The following is a 20,989-nucleotide window of genomic DNA, read 5'->3' as shown; positions in this document are numbered from 1 at the left end:
CGCTGCCTGTTGGACGATTTTTCGTCAGATATTCCATGAATACATGAAAAGTGAACTATTATTATTTCACTAAATACAATTATACGGGGTGAGTCATTTAACTATATCAATCAAAATTACTTGTAAGCTATATGCTGTATAAATAAATGTTTCAGATGAACATTGTTTGGTATAAGGACGAACATACAGTGCAATAATTAACTTTTTGCTATTAATCAAATGTTGCACATTATTGTTAAAAACTTCGAGGAAACTTTTATATTTCGATAAAAAAGTAAAATAGCAAAAGAATGATTATTGTACTGTATGCTCCTCCTTATATCGAACAATTTTCGACCGAAACATTTTTTTAAAAAGTTGAATGACTCACCCTGCATATCCACGGAATTTATATTTTCTCTGTTTGGAATTGTTATTCAACTTCGTCGAGTTGAATAACGAGTTATATTCTTTATCCTCAGGGTTTGACATAGTTTGGACTGAAACTCCCCCAGTTAGCTCGCTAAAAAAAAAGTTCAAAATAATTAATCGACCATCTTCGTTAGCCACCATTATTGCAGAAGGGAAGCCACGAAGCTGAAAGTTCGACGGCCAGTTGTGTACTAAACGACAAGTCGAAATTGCTTAAAACTGGGCTAGAAGCGCGGAGAAACTTCTTTCCGTATCTCATCTTTTGTTCCGGCGCACTTCCTGACGCATAAAACTCGCATTAACGCCCTCGATCAGCAATGATAATCCGAGTCCTACTTCAAGTATGCCAAGCGAAAACTTTTTAGCATCGTCTAGTATCTCTTACTACGATTCCAGAGTACAATATTCCGTCGTTATATGCTCATTTCTGAACGTAGACAAAATTTCGACTCACGTACCATGTATTTAACTTTGAAACAGTTGATTACTTATAGAATACTCTTAATCCTATTTCTGAGCCACATCTAAGACACATATTTGCTGTTTAGTATAAAATAATACTCGTTATTTACCCGCCAACTCCAGCACTCCTCTCCTCTTCCTCCTACCCGTCTGCTCCAACTTCATCCCCATCATTTCACCGTCAACCATCAGAACTACGATATTAGCATAGCACCGAATCCAGATATCCCCGCTGTCGTTTACAATTTAGCTTATAGAACGTGCGATTCCGTGGCGTTCGATGGATACGACTGCAACGAAACGTTATCAATCGGATCGAGTGGCCATAGAGTAAACCGAAAATTCGCGTGACGCGACGGCCGCTTGAATATTCATAGACGTTTTAATCGACGCGTATCGCGAGAACGAATAACGAAAAATAGGAGGAGGCGTGGTACGAACGCTTCGATTCGCCGCGTAAATCTGCTTCGGTGTCTTCGTCGGGACAACGAGACGATCGATCGACTGCGAGTCGCTCGTGGCGAATTGCTCGTGGCGTGGGCGACGTTGGGGGCGGGGGTGTCGTGTGCGAATACGTGCGATACAGGTCGATTTGGAATAGCGGCACGTCGACGTACGGAAGTTTTAGGACGGCCATTAGGAAGCGATGGCTCACCGAGGGAGTTCGAACGCCTCGGAACCACAGTGCCGCGGTTGCCGCTGTAAATCAACAAGTTGATATCCGTTACTTAACGCAACCGAGACCACATCTGACGGAGTAACGCTTCTGACAAGCGGATAATGGTCGCAGGGCTGGATCAGAGGATCAATTTCGAGATATAAATATTGTCGCTGGGTTCCACTCTGACCGTGGAGGAGCCTGTCAGTAGTTCATTTCGTAGAGTCGAACTAATGGTACGAGTGGTTCTTAATAGTATGACAGGACACTTAACTTATCTACAAAATGACCCATTTAAAGTTTTGCCTATATGAATTATCTCCTACACTATAACTCGTTTCAGAAAACGCTCTAAGTAAAACGTTCAGCTAGAGAAAATTTGTGGTCATCAAGATGTCCCCCTGAAACAGGGTAAGATTTATTTAAAACATTTTTTGAAATGAGCTATAGCGTAGGAGATAATTTATATAGGCGAAACTTTAAATGGGTTACCCTGTATATGTATAGGAAAAAGTTAGGTACGTTTTTTAGGTTTTTTTTAGTCGCCACTTGAAATGTAATCTGGTCATGGCTTTCTAAAAACAGAATCATTTCTAAAAGTCACGTGAATGTTAATGAAACGCTCATACTACTGTTCTTCGTTCTACCTTTCCCACGATGGTTGATTACACAACTTACTACAGGAATGTCCGCTGCAAGGGAGGCGTAATTAAATTCCTAAGCGTGTCACAGGTGTCAGTGGTTCATGAATTGACTAAAGGATGATTATTTAATCTCAAACGAGCTCCCGTATTCGTATTAAAGGGATTACGCAGTCGCATTAATTGGAAGGCTTCACGAAATCATTTGACGTGTTTTGAATAGTATTTACCAGTCCGTGAAAGCTAGTATAACCACTCTACAAATAATTAGATAATGATACGGTTATTATTATTAATGCAATTGTGATTAATAAAGAAGATTAGTGGTTCCGATATATTATCTATATATCATGAAAACGATATCGAGTATTTTGCAGGGTTTGCTTAATGGTCGAACATCAGTACGCGTGAAAATATTTGTAATTCAATATTTCTATTTGTATAAATGTATATTTCTAGATAATTTTGGTAGAACTCATAAAACAACAAGCGCTTTAATCGGTTATGGATAAAATTGTACGTTCAAAAAACGTTATAACAGAGAGCATCCTAAGTGGGATCTCTAGCGACGTACTTGTGACCTTTATTAGCCACTACCTTTCTGGATAAGCTCAAAGTTAGTCCAGCAATAATCGTTAGCAGCTGACCTTTCTCGAAACTCCTTAAAAAACCATCGCGACCAGCCGACGATCGGAAGCGTCATACTACTGAAGTCTGACCATTTTCTACCTACTCTACTTGTTTTCGTGCAGCCACCACAGGCGATCCAGATTGTCTCGAAGTTTCTCAGCCATGCGTGTATAAAGTTTAAGAAGGATATGCTAATCATGGGTACTACTATAGTTATTTTTAAGCAGTATTATCGTGAAAACTTAAACTACTTTTAAGAACCGTGGTATTAACATGAAAAGATTGCAGCATCCTTTCTCTCGATATTTGCATGCTTCCAACTTCAAAAGCTAATGCCTCATGATATTTATCGAATATCTGCTGCTTCTTTAATCTCATTCTCTCAAGAATTAAACTACTTTTCTAATTTGAAAATTTAATATGCAAAAGGTGCAGACGATGGCGATTGCGTCGAAGCAAACGCTTCAATTTTAATTCAATAACGTAAGCCGATAAAGGGACATTTCACAGGGGTGTCTTAATTTAGTAATATATTGTCTCCAATTACGAATTCTGATATGCAAATGCCAGCTGAATATAGGACAGGAATGCACCCGACGGAATTATAAAACAACACTTGACGCTCTGACGTCTGCTAATCTGCAAACTCAATAATAGCAAACTTGAATCGAGTGGAATCGCGCAGCCTGGATGCATTTATGAACTAATTAAATTAGTACTTAGAGCTAATTACAACTTGCGTACAGTTCATAAGCAGAGATATTAATTAAGACAGGTGAAGCAGCAAACAGGGCGTCGCGTCTAACACTTTCTAGCTCGAAGAAATTTCGTACAGATAAATTCTCAACAACTTTGAGCTTGATGCTGAATCTTGATAGTTCGCCTGACATCGCGAACTCTTATACCTCCGACGAAAGTTGAAATTAAATGTAGAATATAATATCCCATTTTATCAGTCACATATAATTCATGAAAGCTAATTTCTCCACAGCTATTTGAATATTAAATAAACCGAAAATCCTGTGTTTAAATTTACTACAGATAGAGAAATAAAAAAAGAACGAAGATGGAGTCATTGTTCTGTTAAAACACTTGTTCTTTTCCTTTTTTGTTTTCTGAAACATCCATTTCATAGCTGAAACGATCGAGAATAACTCATATAGCCTAGGGGATAACAATTACGCGTTCTAACGTGTCTCGATGTAAAATTAACGTCAGGTTTTCCTGCATCATCAAGCTGAAAGTTTGGTCAGGAGCCCGGAATACGTTCGCTCGGATAATCCGCCTCGAATCCCAACGCAGAGAGCGTCAGAGCGAGGCAAGCCTCGCCGGAAATTTTCGATCGTGAATTCACGATTACCGCGCTAACGAGCGCCTGGAAATTCTAACATTGCGAAATTCTGCCAGCAACTAATCGAAGGATTGCGGATCGGCCCCCGCGATTCTCTCGCGTATCTAAAGCACCGCAAAATCGGATCGCGGTTTATTTATTTAATTTGCGCAACGACGAACGCGTGATTTTCAATATTGAAATGTGGGAAAGTATTCGACCGATTTTTAAATAAAATTTCGCGGTTCCACTTTTCGATGGACCGCGAGAAAAATGGTTTGGATTTAACATTTTATAAAAGCAGCTCGAAAGTATCGTTAATGGAAATCTTTTTAACTTAACGAATATCTACCTTCAATGAAATATTTCATTTACTAGAAAAAAATAAAATTCAACTCAGCTTGAATCCAAGCTCTGTACAGTAAGAAGTGAATAAGATAAAATATTGAAAGCTATGTACCCATAAAAATCTTTATGATAAAGAGATTTGTATTCATTTGAGTCGAAATATTTGACACTAAAATGAATACAAAATTTTGTATGAAGTTAAATTATTAGTCACTGAATATTTGACGACTCTCGCCGTACTGAATCAAAGACAGCCGAAGTCTCGATTCAAAAATGTCGACAAGAGGTATTAATTTTCGAGCTGTATCGACATTGCAAGATCCCAACGCGATTGCCGTGAATTCAACTCGAGCATCGCGTTTCTTTCGGATCAGTAACGCTAGAACCACGGAACCAGTTACAACTGGTGGACTCTGAAAGAGGCAATTAACGACTGAATATCTCTGAGCAAACTTTCCGCCGATAGCCATCGACTCCCGTATAGGATTGCAGTTTGCACCGCTTGTTATTGCGTCCGACTCGAAGAAAACACGGTTGGGAACGATGTTATCGTGCCGTCCGTGAGTACCCGATGCCAGAAACTTTGGTCATCTTTGCTTTACCGAGAAGCGATTAGGTTTAGAGCAGCCTTGGCGAAGGAGGCGTGCAGCAGAGCGAAGGGGTCGGAGAGGGTTACGTACAAATTGGCTCTACACCCGCAGATCTCGCGGTCTTGATTTATTGGCGCGCACTCCGATTGGTAATTGGGTTGCACGCACTAAACTGCTTAATCAATAATTCCGGACAATCATCAATCTATAATAATAGGGACGTTAAGAAGTGGTAGGATCCTAATGGTGTTCCTCGTTTCAACTTCTCGATGCCAGCAATCTTCTAGAAGTCGGTATAAAAGAAAATTTATTTCTTAGAAGAGTTTATGAAGAGTTATTCGATTTTCACGAGTATTTGATTTTTCTGAAGATAGAACTGTGAAATATTAAACATGCAAGACTCGTCGGCGATCGGGGAAGACACGGGGAAGGGAAATTTGATAACACGTTACAATCTTTATGATCGTTCCTTCGCTTGGATTTTTTATTCGTCGCGTAAAACGTGGATTATGCCTCGGTTGTTAAATCTTTAACAACTGTACCAGTCGTTCAGAGGGGAATAACGATTTCGAAAAATGTAGTTATCTCAAAGTAAACATCTCCCTTCTCGCGGACGCTATTCAACGATCCCTCAAGACGGCATAATTATCAGGAATAATGACAGCAGTGTCATTCCTTGAGACGTTCGCCGTTACCTTGCTTGATTTTACATTGTCGAAGTCGTTCTCACCTGAACAGTCCTTATATAAATTTTACGGTCATAATAGTATGACGTTACCATTTGCTTCGCGATTTTAACTACGTAAGAAAAGGACTTGTAATTCTCGCGTTTGCTTTCAGTGAATTTTATTTTACGAACAGCAGTAGTGTCTATGAAACCGTGAAAATCATTTATTTAAATCGGAATTAAAACCACTTCAAAAGGTATGTAACAAGTGTTTCGCCCTAGTGGTCGAATAAATCCCTCGGGATTGTACTCGTACAATGTTTATAAAATATCTGTTCTCGTTAGAAGCTTCCATCAGTTCCTGTCGAGTGTTCGTCTGAAAGAAAATCGCACAATGGATTCATAATCCATCATGACGTTCGCTCTGAATTGAATCCGATTCAACGTATAAATCTGATACAATTAGAAATTTAACGACTGATCCTCTTAGCCTGTTGCTAGGAGGCAGCCCGAGATCAAAGGCCGACCACGATTGTTTCGCATCGTTTCAGTCACTCGTGAAATTCATAAATGCGACGATACTCCAAGATCAACCTGGTCCTGGGTACCGCATTAACGGGGACAAACAAACGTTTCAGAGGAAGTCGGCCATCTAACGGAAAGGACACTAAAGGCGTGTGCAGACAGAGGAGGCAGGGAGAGGGATGGATGAGGACGTCGAGAGGGAAAGGGAAAAGGACAGTAAGAGTCGAAGGTTTAAGCCGTATCCATTTACAAGTTTCAAATCGTTCTGCTAGCCGAGCCTTTTCAAAGAGACCTTTTACCATTCTCAATAGACGGTAAAATTCTGAAACGCGCTTAGCGGCGGAGCGTGGCTTTTAAACGTTAACATGGCCACTGGTACAATGGCAGGGTCGCATTATGCTCGAGAGAGAGTCGAGAGGGGAGCTGGAGGGACGAAGGGAGAAAGGGCGACGAAAAGGAGCAACGACGGGGACGAAAGGCGAGGCGAAAGGTGGAGGACGTCGATGCACGCGGAACAGAGAAGAATTGCCCTCTTCCGTCGACGCCTGCAGCTTGGAGCCATCAACTTCCATTTTTCCTCTCGTCAAGAGAATTTAACCCTAGAATGAAAATCGCCAGATGCTTGTCCGACTACACACCGAAACTCCAAACGTTCTCCGACAGTATACCGTTTTGGTAGTTCCAGGGACAGAGGACGTGCATTTTTGATAATAAAATTGTAACAATATCCTAGGAAAGAATTCAAGGAAAATTTTGCGCCTCGAGTTGGGAGTAAACGTAAGAAATATCTGGGGGCTGATAGCGCAAGCGGGAGAATGATAATATTACATGGAGAAATATATAAAAAATGTAGAATAAATTATTTTGATAATGTGTCTTATCTTCTGAGAAATGAACTATAAATTTCGCTTCTACTTTACAGTAGATTAAGTCAGTAATCAGGCTGAGTGTTCTTCATTCAAATTTTTAAAGTAAAAGATATGAGAATTTCAAATTTTTCCGTTTAAATATTTGAACAATTTGAAATTTTAAATAATTTGAAATTTTGAAAATTTGAAAATCTGAAAATTTGAAATTTTGAAATTTTGAAAATTTAAAAATTTCAAATTTTGAAGTTTTGAAACCTGTACCATTCAACCACACAAAATTGAACCTCTACACACTTTTCCCAAATAAAATTCAAACACAGAGAGATATTTTCATCATCTGACATAGTTCTCAGAACGTGAAGAGAAAAAGTACCCAACACAGTTTTACAGTAATTTCGCGCTGGTGAACCGTTTATGAACACTTTAAAGAACACTCAAGAAGTAAGAGGATAAAAGGCTTCACCCTGGATGGAAAAGAATAAGGAATATATTTTGAAGTGTTTTTTATTGAAATGAGCGCATCTGGCGTCCACCGAGGGGTCGAACAGCTGAGCACGCACTTTTTCCTTCATCTCGCCACCCTTCGGCCCTTTTGGGGGTGGTTGGCTAGCAGTTACCTCGATCTATGCGAGAATGGAGCTTTCAAGACGCCGAGCCACGGAAATAAATCTCCTTATGAAAATTCGTGCTCGTGAAGCCACTTTTTCTTCCAAAATTTATTCGACTCCTCGCAGATCGCTGACCGCGCTAACTTTACTACCCTTCGACGTCTCTTACAGTCCTCCTTGCTGCCATCGCCCAAACTCTAAAAATGCAGTCACCCTGCATTGCCCATTGAATACATTCCACTGCCACACATGATTCTGTGATAGAATCGTGTTTCATCGACAATAAAAGTGCAGGCTTGGTCCTGCGTCCAATATTAGATGAAGACAGTCACGTTTTAGAATACGTAAAGAAAAACATTTTCTGATACATGAGAAAAATGTTACATGTTGAATTAACACGTGAATAGTCTATCGAAAGTGTATTGGCTCACCTCTATATTGAAGAAAGCGACAATATCAAACGAAAAGAGTAAAGACAATATACATGGGTACCATTCCAAACAAGATCCATATATTTGTTATCAAAAATCGAAGAAGAATCTGATGGAAATATTCTCACAGAGATCATCGTCCAAATTCTCTGGACCAAATATGGGTCACAGAATGAGAAACGACTTGATCATGATTCAAATTTTCAAGCAGATGTTTTATATTCTCGTTGCATTTCGTTACAGAGAAAAGAAGGCACGAAGCGTTTCAGCAGCAACCGTGAAACGTTGCTGTCGCTCCGGCACGAACATCGTCGGGCTCTTTAACGCAGATGAAATTTATGAAACAATATAATTTCATTTCTCACGGAGCCGAAGCGCCGGTTCTGCATGGGTGTCGGTCCTATTATAAATTCATGCGATACTTCGTATACATCACATCCCCGTGCACACTCCTCGCGGCCCTTTCGACTTTATTTCCAGCGGAATAAGTGACTGAAGGACGTGGCTCTCGGTGCGAGCAGTCCGTCATAACTTTTTAATACCTTCCCTGGCGAAAGGAAGACGACTTTGTAGCCTACAGGATATTAGAGTCCGCTTTAAAAGACGAATAATATCGGCAACCAGGGTGAATACCGCTCCGCCACTCCTCGGGGGTTCTTGGACTGTGTGTGCACGGTCGGTAGACTCCAACAGGAAGTAGTTAAATGTTACTGGTGTCAGGGCACGGCCTTTGTGCACGGGGAGAGTGCTCAGGCCGCCGCGCCGTGGAGTTAGCTGACTGGCAGAGTACTATAAATTACATAAATGAAGTAAGCCCCTTCCTCGCTCAAACGGACGTCTTGCCAAGTTTATAACTTAATCACTCGTGCTTTTCACGGCGGTGGAGGAGCTTAAGGGTCGAGGGACCAGTAGATAGTGTAAGTTGCGTGGGTGGAAAGGGCACGCGCCAGGAGGAGAGGAAGCGACGAGTATTGGCGCGGGAATGAAAGGTATTCTGTTTTAATGTTGTCATTGCGACCTGTCTGAATAATGACGACTCGATTCAACGAAACTCTGGCTTCATACGTGCCACAGTGTAACCATAGTCAAATATAAATCGAGGAGGTACGGTAACATTGAAGTGTTGGAAAAAACTGAAAACTCTTTTCCTTACGAAATACTGAATTTTAATTCAGAAGTGACAAATAATAAGTTATATTTGTAAAATACATACGCAGAATTATTAAGAAAGTATTTGAGAATTTGAAACATTCGAAAGCTTGCCATTCAACCTATATAAAAATGTGGTCAACTTATAAGAAACGATTATGCTGTCTGACCACACACACTCCATATCTACTTACGCTTCACTGTGCATGTACCAAATATCTCTCCCTTATTTTCCTCTGCATACATTTAACACGCATAACTTAAAAAGGACATTTTAAACTATCCTTCATTTGCATCACTACCAATCATCACAAAAAACTAGTAAACCCAAATAAAGATCGATTGACGTCGATTACCCCGAGGGACAGGTGAAGCGGCAGACCCTGTCATAGCGGCCCGAATTCAATGTAATTTAATTCGGCGTACTCATCCTCATTTACGTTGTAAAATTTAAGAGAGGCGTACGCTGGAGGAATCGCGAGGGTTGTCGTCTCGCATTCGGCTCCGGTATCCATTGGTTGTGTTTAATTACGAGTCACCGGGCGTAGTTTCGCTCTCGCAGAACTGCCTCGACACGGAAGCACTAACTCCTGGTTATCTTAAGCGACATCGTGCGCCGGATTCGGTATAACTCGTCGGATAACTCGAGCCTGAATTATGCTACGGCAGCGCGAGAGACAGCAACTCGGCGAGGGGGCGTCGGGGACACGGGGATGGTGTGGGAGGGGCGAGATTAAAATCACCTGGAGACCAATGCAAAGTTTTTAATAACCCTTAATGCTTGATTAAGTTATGACTCTTCGCCGTCCCTCTTTCTCTTCGTTCGTCTTCGAGCGAAATAAATTTCAAGCAGAAACGCTTAGACCGCGTTCGAGTGGAACGGCGAAGGAGATTGAGGGGTTGGGGGTGGGGGAACGAAACTCGTCCGACTCTGCTGAATTAATGGAAGATCCGGCACGGATAGTTATCTTCGCGGCGGAACGCATGGAAATTACGTTTACTTGGACGTTTTTAAGCCGGCTGAATTACGGGGAATTAAGGGGGCGTTCATCGAAACTCTGCGCTACGAATTTTGCATGCAGATGTTAGTTTTCTGTAAGTAAATTGTAAAGTGTATTAATGAATATTAAGCGAAACTCTATTACCTACGAAATTAGTAACATATTAAGAAACACCTCGTCAGATCTACAGGAACTTCGAAACCCTTTACCCTGTCATAACAAGAAATACTTTAAAATGGGGTGAAAAGGATTATCAAAAAATTAGGAATTTTTTACTCAATTCTATCGCAGTTGAATTTGATTGTACCCTGTTCCCTGACGATTCGCTATGCGTTTCGGGCTTCCCTGCAAATCAGAAGCGGCTGTTGCATCGATTATTACACGACACCTATTCTTTCTGTTCCAGGCTTCGGCTTCGTCACGTTTCAAAGCGAGGAGGTGGTCGACAAAGTCTGCGAGATTCATTTCCACGAAATCAACAAGAAAATGGTGAGTCGGCCGGTCGTCAAGCAACAAAGCCTCTGTTTGTCGAGCGAAGAGAGCACCCTCTTTCTCCTCCCTCCTCCCACCCCTCTCCCTCCCCACTACGTGCCCGCAGAGGTGGTATCAAACGGTATTTGCCTTCCGCTTTCCGTCTGCGGATACGGCGTCGAGTGGAATTAATTTTCCGTATAATTGAGAAGGGCTGCCGTGGTTATTTGCATTTGACACGCACGCATGTGGAACGCACACGTACACGGGAGCGCACAGACGACGAGGCAGATCATACGGGAAAGACGAAAAGCGGGTTCTGGGAGAGAGGCCGTCATAGAGGAGATCACACGGGTCCTACGCGGTAATAGACAGTTCTGTTTGTCGTCTAGTCCCGACCGAAATTCCGCTGACGTCGATCAAGGATTTACCAGATGCCACTTCTCGTTACCCATAAATCCATCGCCCTAGACGCCCCTGATTCTGTCAATAATCTTCCACCGTCCGCAACCCCGCGGCCCCAAGGCATTAGCCACTTGCTGGCTGATAAAACAGCCTTCTGTTTGGTGTGATAATATTGTGTCTATAGATTACGCTGATTAACTGTCATCGGTTTATCCTTAATTACAAACATTCGACACAGAGATTCAGACATATTTACGGGGGGATGAATATGGCGGAATAAATTATGCTAAGGTGGGGTCTTGGGCAAACATTCGGGGATTCGAGTTTTGATGTTATTAAAAGACTATGTTTCAAGCATGTCGGTGAAGTGGGAGTTAAATGAAAGAGTCTTGCTAATTATTGGGATACACGATACTTTTTTGGTAATTGCTGTTCTTTAGAAACTTGGAAATCTAAGTGTCACTACTTTAATGTTTAACTGGGGACGCGACGTCACAATGATAAAGTATGATTTGGCTAAAATAGAGTTTTATTCCAAGATACCCTAAATTGCAAGGACTTCCGTCACCAATAGAAGGCTATATTTAGCTCACCTACACCCTCCATAAGAGTTCTATTATTCTATTATTCTCTAGAATCCACCCCCAATGATCACCTAGCCACCTCCCTCAAGTCCCCCACAAAATCACTCTCAGCGTCTTCCAAACCCCTCCAACTCCTCAATCAACTCTACCCTCCCCCTAAAAAGCATCCATCTGACCCCCAGCACAGCTCTCGCCCTCAGCAACCAACCGCCCGCGACCAATCATCCCCGTGTCCCCCAAACTCCCAGGCCCTAAGGTGAATGGCCCAGTAGTTGACCATGTCCCAACACCTAAACATTAACGTTGATTTTATTCGATCTTAGACTTAAATCCTAATATACTACGTAACACATCAGTGTTACAAAATAGTATCTGGGACCTCAACCAAAGTTTCACGTTATTCACTTACTCGGACATTTGACATCCGACGCGTTTAGGTATTGGGACATTAGCCTTACTCACCCAGGATGTTCTTGAATTTCAAGGTCGAGTGCAAGAAAGCACAGCCAAAGGAAGTGATGCTCCCGGCGAACCTGGCGAAGACGCGAGCGGCCAACAGAGGCGCATACGGTGAGTTGGTGATGGTCGCGACACCCACCCCCACCACCTATCGTTACGCGCCGTATCCCCTGCCGACGGCCGCGGCCGCTGCTGCACATGCAGCTGCGGCCGCCTCCGCCGGCACTCCCCACCACCACTTGCTCGCTCCGATAGTCGCTACCGCCGCAGCACCGAACGCTGCCGCTACCTACCAATACGCTGCAGGCGCGACAGCGCCAGCGGCCGCGGCCGCGGCGACCACCGCGGCCGTCTACGACGTGAAGAGGGCGCTCGCAGCCGCAGCCGCGGCCGCGGCCGCCGCCTCCTACAGGCCTCATCCAGTCGCGGCCGCGGCTGCATCGCGGGCCGCCACTCTCACCTACTCGATGAGCGACCTGCTGGGCGTGCAGGGTCTCGACATGGGCGCCGTTTATCATCCGATACCGACGATCGGGCTATGACCGACGATACTCACGCCCCTATCCAGGCCTCAGTAGCGTGCCTCAGGGGCATCAAGCTTCCGTTCCCGCGCCCCTTTCGATACATTCGTTCGCCCGCCTTTTCCGCCTCTCCTTTGTTCGCTGAGTAGAAAGCGGATCGGTTTTCGGGTTTCACGTGTCCACGTGGAACGGGTTACATAGTAGAGAGTAGATTTCTATTTTTGGTACGATCACGCGGGGTTGCTTGCGGTTATCGATCAGAACGTGCCAAAGCGGGGACGAGTTTGGCGACACGTGGCTTTGTATGGTCTTCCTTGGGCAGGGGTTAGAGGTCGTGGGTTCGGGGGGGGAGCGGTGCGATCGGGTGCCTCGGTGTTTGGCCTGTGCTGGTGTCTCGGTTTCTTTGGTAGGGGATGGGGATTTCGGTGGGTGAGTTGGTTGTATTCTTTTGGGAGGTGTCAGTGCTTCTGATGGAGACACTTGGCGTTTCGTTAGGGGATCGTTTGTTGCGACTGGACTGCGGATCTTTATGCACTTGTGGGACGTTTCAATAGATGCATGGTGTCATGGAATCCTTACCTATATATAATATGCAGAATTGTAGGTACAGAAGACGAAAAACTGAATATATTGTATGATATTTGAAAGATAAAACAGTAACTATATTCAGGAAAATACGAATTTGCATGAACATCCACAGTCTAGTTATTTATTTTTTATTAGCATCGAAGATACTTAGGTTTCATCGTCATGAAATACTTCAGTAGTTGTATGTTTTAATATTGTGTTTCTTTATATTATATTCATATACCTGTTTCTTCTATGTTCTTCGGAAGAAAACAGTTATTATCAGTTCCTTCCTAATATTAATCCTGAGAAGAGACACGCGTACCTGACGGCGGTACAACAGACATTCCTCGATTAGAGCCCGTTGTCGGCTTCGTTTTTTGGAAAGTATTATCGTGAACTAGCTTACGGTTTATTTCCGACTCGACTTAGATGCAGGTTAAAGACATATCGAGAAGTGCAATAAAGTAGCTTAGACAGAGTCGTTCTTTTCGTTCCCAGAATTCGAGTACGGGAATAAGCAAATTCTCGCGAGACTGCTCGAGAAGCTCAGTTCAGTAAAACTGTGATCGTAGTGAGAGGAAAAAGACAAAAGATATAAGCGTAGAGTAATGGATCGTAGATCTGTTGGTCGGAACTCGGTTAATCACCTATGGGGCCTCGTTTTTATCGTAGCCAAAGAGTAGATGTTATAGCAACGAAACAAACGCATCGCAAAAGACTGGTAGTAGTGTTTTCGTAGTTTAGACGAACTAGTAGGACAATAAGACGAAGTGTTCAAATTTAGGGGGACGCAGGGGAGTTCGTTTCGGTGAGCAGTGCTCGGCAGAAAGTTCTTGATACGCCAGAAATACATTTCCTTTCGGTCTTTTAATTAGAGTCCCAGACACAGTATTAATCAATATTTCAGACAATCGGTTACTTTGAACCCCTTCATTTGCTTTACGCCAAAAACCCATCAGTATTCTAGCAGAAGATAGAAGGTCGAAGAATGCTAAAGAGGAGCGAAGAGAAAGCTCAGTGGTTTTTAGACATACTTTTCGAAACAGTAACAGATTCCTGCCTCGAACGACTCGTGTTCGCGACAACACGTCAATTTACACGTAGATTGTAGTACAACGTTGTAGTGACTCGAACGAAGCTTTAACGTAGAACTCGCTGTAGAAGGAATTGCAAGGGTCGACTTCGAACGGTGATCGAGTCTTCATCGAGAATCGAACGAGCCTCTGTTTTTCACGAAAATTCAAAGATTGTTCGCTCGATTTCGAGGGCGCCCGTTGTCGAGATAATTAATTCGTAAGAAGGTGATTAGGAAAACCGCGGAGAAGAAATAACGAAAAGAAAATGCATACATTCCAAGGTAGCGGCACGCTTAATTATTGCTACGTGTCTGTTCGCCCAAAATGTGGCGGTTTTCTTGATTCGTCGCTGATCTTGATTGATCTGTGAATAGCGAATGGTGAGGGTGGCTAGCGCGTCGCGAGTGCACGGCAAATGGTCAGCGATAAGCATTTCTCATTCGTCGCGCCTTTCAGAGTATTTTTCGCAAATGAATTTCATGAAATTTCATAATGTGTCGAAAGAGTGCAGTCCGTAACCTCTGATACGGTATACACACGTGTACGATTAGAGAAAAAGAAGAGAAGGATGCGAGATCGCAACTCTATCTATATGTACATAAATGCGAACCTATATACATATAAATAGAGCACACGTGCAATTAACGTACACAAATTAGATATGAGAATATACGGTACCTAAACGAACAAAAAAAAAAAAGGAAAGAAAAATAATGGAAAAAAAAAGAGAAAATACGATGATCCACTCTAGATAACGACAGACTATATACATATATACATATTAATATATATTGTTTTGTATCTATGTATTTGGTAAACACCATATATATAGTGTTTGATATATTGATATCGATATATTTTGTGAGAGGCGCATTAAATACCTTCTAGTTTTTTGTAATAGACCTACAGATACATGTATACATATCGGAGCATTATTATTATCTCTATCTATACATATCTAGGTAATTAGGTAAACGTTTATGTTGGTAAATACCTTAGTATTCTTTAATGAGACTTTTCTTAGGTGATCTAGGTTCGAATTAGTTAGAGCGATAATAATTTTTAACGAATTACTACTACTATGTATACGTTCCTATCATTGAGACTACTAGTTTTAACTACTAGCTTTTTGGGAAGTTACTATGATGCCGTTAGATTAGAAATATACTCTAGGTACTTCTTCTTGGAAAACATCGATTTTCTCTAACCCTGGTCGTTACCTGTTCACACGATTTATCGATCCCCCGAATCTCGCGGGAAAATGCAACATAAAAAATCGCAAAATTGAACGATAAAAGAGAAACCGGCAACGTTTTCCACGAAGAATGCATTACTATCAGCGGCTTCAGAGAAACCTACTACAATGTACCTATTACGTTAACAAGCTACGTTACATAGTACGTTTACATTACGTTACACGTAATATTATACCTCTCTATAGGATATTATACTAAATATATGTCGTGCGTACATCCGTCTATACCTTATCCCGCCTCGGTAACCCCTTATTACCCCCTACCCCCTACGAGATACCTACTACTCGTTATATAGTATTTAACTCTTCTAAGCTATATAGCATCATTTACCTTAATAATAATGCGTGAGACTTGTGTCCTAGAAAGTACGTACTTTGCCCGAGAGGCTCAACAGTGTCAGTTTCGTAAGTAGACCAGATCTTAACATGCGGTGTATCACAGTTCTTTTTTTTTTTTTCCTTCTGTTTCACCATTTTCTGTACATGCTTTCGTTGGGCCGGATTTTGGTTGTACGGGGAACGTAGCGTTGCGCGTAGATTCCAGAACGAGAAAGAAACACCACCATAGTCGTATAGAAAGTGCGCCTCCCTCCTCGTAAAAAATTAGGCGGGCGCCTACGCAAGTACGAACAAACGAACGAGACCGAGAAAAAAAAAAAGAAAAAGAATGAGAAAAGAAACGAAAAAAGAAATGAAGGAAGATAAAAGGAAAAGGAAAAAATGTTTGCGTTCCGCCGCGAAAATGTTTTTTTCCGCAGCATTCTCTTTCTCTCTCCCTCCTTGGAAACATTCGACGGGAGGAAAGGATCAAACGAAATAGCCGGTAAAATTCCGAAAAAGTAACTCAATGGGATTCCACGTTGCCAAAGCTATCGATGTGACGTAAATGTTAATCGAGCGACAACTCGATCGTAAACTCGAGCGGAACGAGCTTTATACGCTCCTCGGTACTGCAAGAGACTATTAATGTTAATGTCGTACGTAAACGTCTGCTCCACGTGAAATCGATTTGTTGCATCTGAGAAAGTACACGTACATTATTATTATCACTATTATTATTATATACATATACGATATATTTATATTTATGGAATACGGCTATAACGTCGTCTATATAACACACAAGATACATACACGTTGCAGTATGCACATTATTTATATAAATAAATTAACATATATATATATACATACAAATATTATATATACATATATGTCATACACATGGATCTATATTTACGTATTATACATATAAATTTATCTATATGACACCTTTATGACAGCAAACATTAATGGTATTCAAATAAATACGAGATAATGTTCGAATCACATGCGAAGTTTTCATTATATATATATATATATATTTTTTTTTCTGGTCGTTCGAACGGATTTTCGGGAAGAGAGCGAACATAGAGAATGAGAAACAAAAATGAAAGAAAAAGAGAATCACGATGTCACATGAAAATGATATAGAGTTGTGTTGCGTGCTTGACGTAATCAAAACCAGCCCGGTAGAAAGACATTTAGGTACGGAATCTCACTAATACTATTAATATGTATCAGTGTATCTTTAATGGCTAGAATAAACGCTCTTATACTTTCTCCATCTGCGTAATATTGTGAGAGCAGCGTCGATATTATATTATACACTAGAATAGTGAAACAGTAGTGTAGTATTGTGGTCGGTGTTTTTTTTCGATATTGTATCGTCGATCTAAGTGTGGTAGTCGAGTCGATGATGTGTCACGTGCCTTGAACGAAGTACGACAATTCGATCTTCATTCTCGTGAAACTGGAAGTATGTTAAAGTGCATTATCTTTCTCGAAAAATTTCTTTGGAAAAGGACGTCTTCCTCGCGGCGACACGACACATAATCGGTTCTTAGATAAATATCTAATAAGCTACATAGTCAGCCTAGCAAATATTACTTAACGGTAAATGATTAACCAATACCTTGAAGGCTACAATAACCATAGATCATAGGAGGGTTTATTTTGTCGTAGAATTGGAAACACCTCGGCCGCGCGTAGTTACTAGTACCTTTGTCACAGAATTTAGTCAATGCGCTATATAGTCGATGCGATATACATCTATAAATAGTCAGAATCTTAGTTGTGTGGTCTTTTCAATTAGTATCAAATTATGAAATTTCATGGATGCCTTTCTCTATATTACTCTTCTACTATCCATACTGTCTCTCTATTCTTTCTACCTCTTTCAATCTCTGCCTTTTTCTCTACTCTTCTGCCTCTGTCTTTGACTTTCTATCTTTTGTCTTCTTTCTTTCTCTCTGTCTAACCTAGAAGGCTTTTAACCCTGTTTCTCGTTTTAATTTCTATCGTTTCTTTTTTTTTTTTTTTACCCTTCTCTCATTGTTTGAACCTAGCCATCCGTTTATACTCAAATTACTATCTACACCGAAGAATTTCTGCAACGCTTTGCTTCATAATTAACTTGTCTCCATGTACATATCTTAATTGTCTACGCATACCTTTGCCTGCACGGAGAGAAATATTGTATGAGAAACATGTGAAAATGTCAAAGGTGGACAAAGTTTTTTGCTATTTTAATAATTGTCTGACTCCGCGGAGAACGCTTTATATGAATAATTCTTTTACCCCAGGAGTATCCTGAAGCCATCGATATTTTTCTCCGTATCCAGTTGCAGAAATTTCTATCGAGACTTAAATAATAATTGCACTAACTAATACAAAAGAAACATGTGAAGGGAAAAGAATGACAGCATAAAAAAAAAGAGAGAGAACAAAATTTTTTTAACGTTTTGCTCAAGCTGAACTCGGTATTAATATGGTCTGTTTTTCCTTATAGATTTTATGTGGTCCCTGGGAGCATTACCTGATGGTGAGTATGAAATATACACGATTGCACAACAAAACATGACATGCCAACCGTTTCGTAACAACGTCCAATCACGCTTGACGTAAGACCATCGTTGTAATATTCACGCGGCGATCAATCATACCGCTATCGAAAATTTTGTGTTTGTTATTTGCATATTTAGTTTGCGAGTCAGCGTAGCTCGATACTCGGGTGACTGTGCACAGTGCGCTTGACAGTCACACACATTTATGTTACATAAAACCGAGATCTGCCCCCGTAAAAATTACTACCTTGATGAATAATTAAAATTATATATTTTTCGATAGTAAATAGAGACACTGCTTTAAAAATAACAATGAAATTTCTTTAATAGTTCACTGCGGGGGCGATAATTTTTCCCTGCTTATAATTTATTACATTCGATGGGGTAACATAGTATGTAGCTAAAAAACGTTTTGTATTTTGATGCAGGATTTCTAATTGTGATTACCTACTCTATTAGTTTTCGTTATTAAATTCTTCGTTCTTCTAATGCTTTAGGATTGTACAATTTTTCAGTAAAATAATAAAGTAGACTGTACTGAAAGTATTGTATACAGAGTGTTTGATGACAGGTGTCAGAAATTTTAGAGGGTAATTGTACATGCTAAAGTAAGATGAAAATGAAGATTGACAAGATTGTATTTGAGGCCTTTTTTCCAGTTATTAATTGTTTAAAAAACACCAAAAATATGCTATGTGAAAGTTGTCTGGCTAGGGACTTATTCTACAGCCAGCGTAGCTGAGACCAGACAAAGAGAAATCAGTAGAATAGATATGGCTTTGACCAGACACACTTCACAGAGCATATTTTAGATGTCTGGCTAGGATAGGAAGTTTTCTACTACCAGTGTGGCTTAGCCTAAGCGCAGTCAAATCAGTAGAACAGGTATACCCTCGGTCAGACACATTTCACAGATCATATTTCAGACATTTCCTTAACAATAAATAACTCGGAAACTAAGCCCCAAATACAATTTTGTTTGTCTTCATTTTCGTCTCATTTTAGCATGTAGAATCATCCTTTAAAACTTCTGACACCTCTCATCAACCATCCTGTATAGAAAACAGATCTCTCATTTAACTTAAATGGAAACTCCAAAAACTGATTACTTACGTCTCTTAACGAACACACTCTAAACAGAATACATACTAAGCTACTTAAGTACATCCAATCCCCCCAGCGACATTCACACAAGTGACCACCGCCGCGTAACCCAGTTACCTTACGTATTCAGCTCAGAGCTTGCTCGAGCACGAAGTTAATCAAGCGATGAATCAATTCTTACCATCGTTCCTTGTTCTGTTCGCAGGTTTCCCAGCGGCGGCGTACGCGGCATACGCGGCAGGCCGTGGCTATTCTGGGTACCCTAGTTTCGGACTGCCCTACCCGACAGGTAACCACCTTAGCCTTAACCACCTTAACCACCATAATGCGGCCCACATCGCGCCCCTGAACCTGAACTTGAACCTGATACAGGCACAGCCTGCCCCTCACCATAATCCCCCCACACCGACACCGCTCTTTTACCATCCCAACTTGGACCTCTACAACGCCATGCCTCTGTGAACTAACTCGTTAGAACTCTAACAACCAACTCGTCTCGAGCTATGCGCACATCTCTAACCCTACCCCAATGCTACACGCTAACTGTGCTCTCGCTGTCGTCTACCGTCATCGTCGTCGTATCCGTCGTCGATCGACTCGAGAATCAACCATGGCGTACGCAATTTGGGTGTCGGGCAACCAGTCGAAACATGGCTAACGTCAGACGAATCTAGGCCGGTTTCGAACTAGGGGGAGGAAGCTTTTGTTCCGAGAACTGGGGCTGCGAGCCGAGCCTCCCGGAAATAAGGGCTTCGTCGAGGCCTGTATACGTGGAAGGAACTTTCGAAGATGCAGATTGCTTGCAAACAGGCCACGTGCACCTTCGATCTACACCCTCGATAGTATCCAAGACGAGATACGAAGGATCGCGAGATTTTTATTCGTGCTTCCCGTGGAGATCGACCTCCACTGTGCCGCGAATCGATTCGTCTCGCGTTTTTTAGTCGTGATTTTCTTAGTTTTAATTAAGGGAAATTTTGGGGGTGTAAAGTATACCCTGTTGAGCGTTTGCTTTTATTGCGAGTGTTCTTTCGACGACGGAACACTCGGGTGTAAGTTATATCGATTGACGTGTTAAATCGTCGGGAATGTGCTTTCCGCGTTTTGCGTCCTCCGCGAGGGAGATTGTATATTATTGAGCCACGCACGTCTGGGTCTGAAGGTGTTCCGCTTCCGCTGGAAGTTTGAATCGCCAGGATCGAGACGGCGAGTCGCTCGATACGAAGGAGCGATGAATATTGTACAAAATCGCTATAAATTATTGGATCGATATGATCGAGTTTAAGGTTTAAGGATAGATAAGAAGATTTTCGAGTTTACGAGCTGGCTACCTCGTTCCGTG

The 20,989-nt window shown here is 41.6% G+C and overlaps 1 protein-coding gene across 12 annotated transcripts in view; it reads left to right on the top strand.

Annotated features, from left to right (window-relative positions):
• Positions 1–20,989, top strand: part of Rbp6 (RNA-binding protein 6) — a 585,462-nt gene that overhangs the window by 528,484 nt on the left and 35,989 nt on the right. For all 12 annotated transcript variants that reach the window (XM_076381097.1, XM_076381090.1, XM_076381093.1 and 9 more), the window contains exons 8-11: positions 10,727–10,809; positions 12,266–12,350; positions 18,489–18,521; positions 19,853–19,936. In XM_076381097.1, the coding sequence (XP_076237212.1) occupies positions 10,727–10,809; positions 12,266–12,350; positions 18,489–18,521; positions 19,853–19,936 (285 nt within the window). The remainder of the gene's footprint in view (positions 1–10,726; positions 10,810–12,265; positions 12,351–18,488; positions 18,522–19,852; positions 19,937–20,989) is intronic.

Source organism: Calliopsis andreniformis, chromosome 6 (genome assembly GCF_051401765.1).
Source record: "Calliopsis andreniformis isolate RMS-2024a chromosome 6, iyCalAndr_principal, whole genome shotgun sequence".
In the NCBI taxonomy this organism is placed as follows: Eukaryota; Metazoa; Arthropoda; class Insecta; order Hymenoptera; family Andrenidae; genus Calliopsis; species Calliopsis andreniformis.
This window is presented reverse-complemented; position numbering and strand designations above follow the sequence as displayed.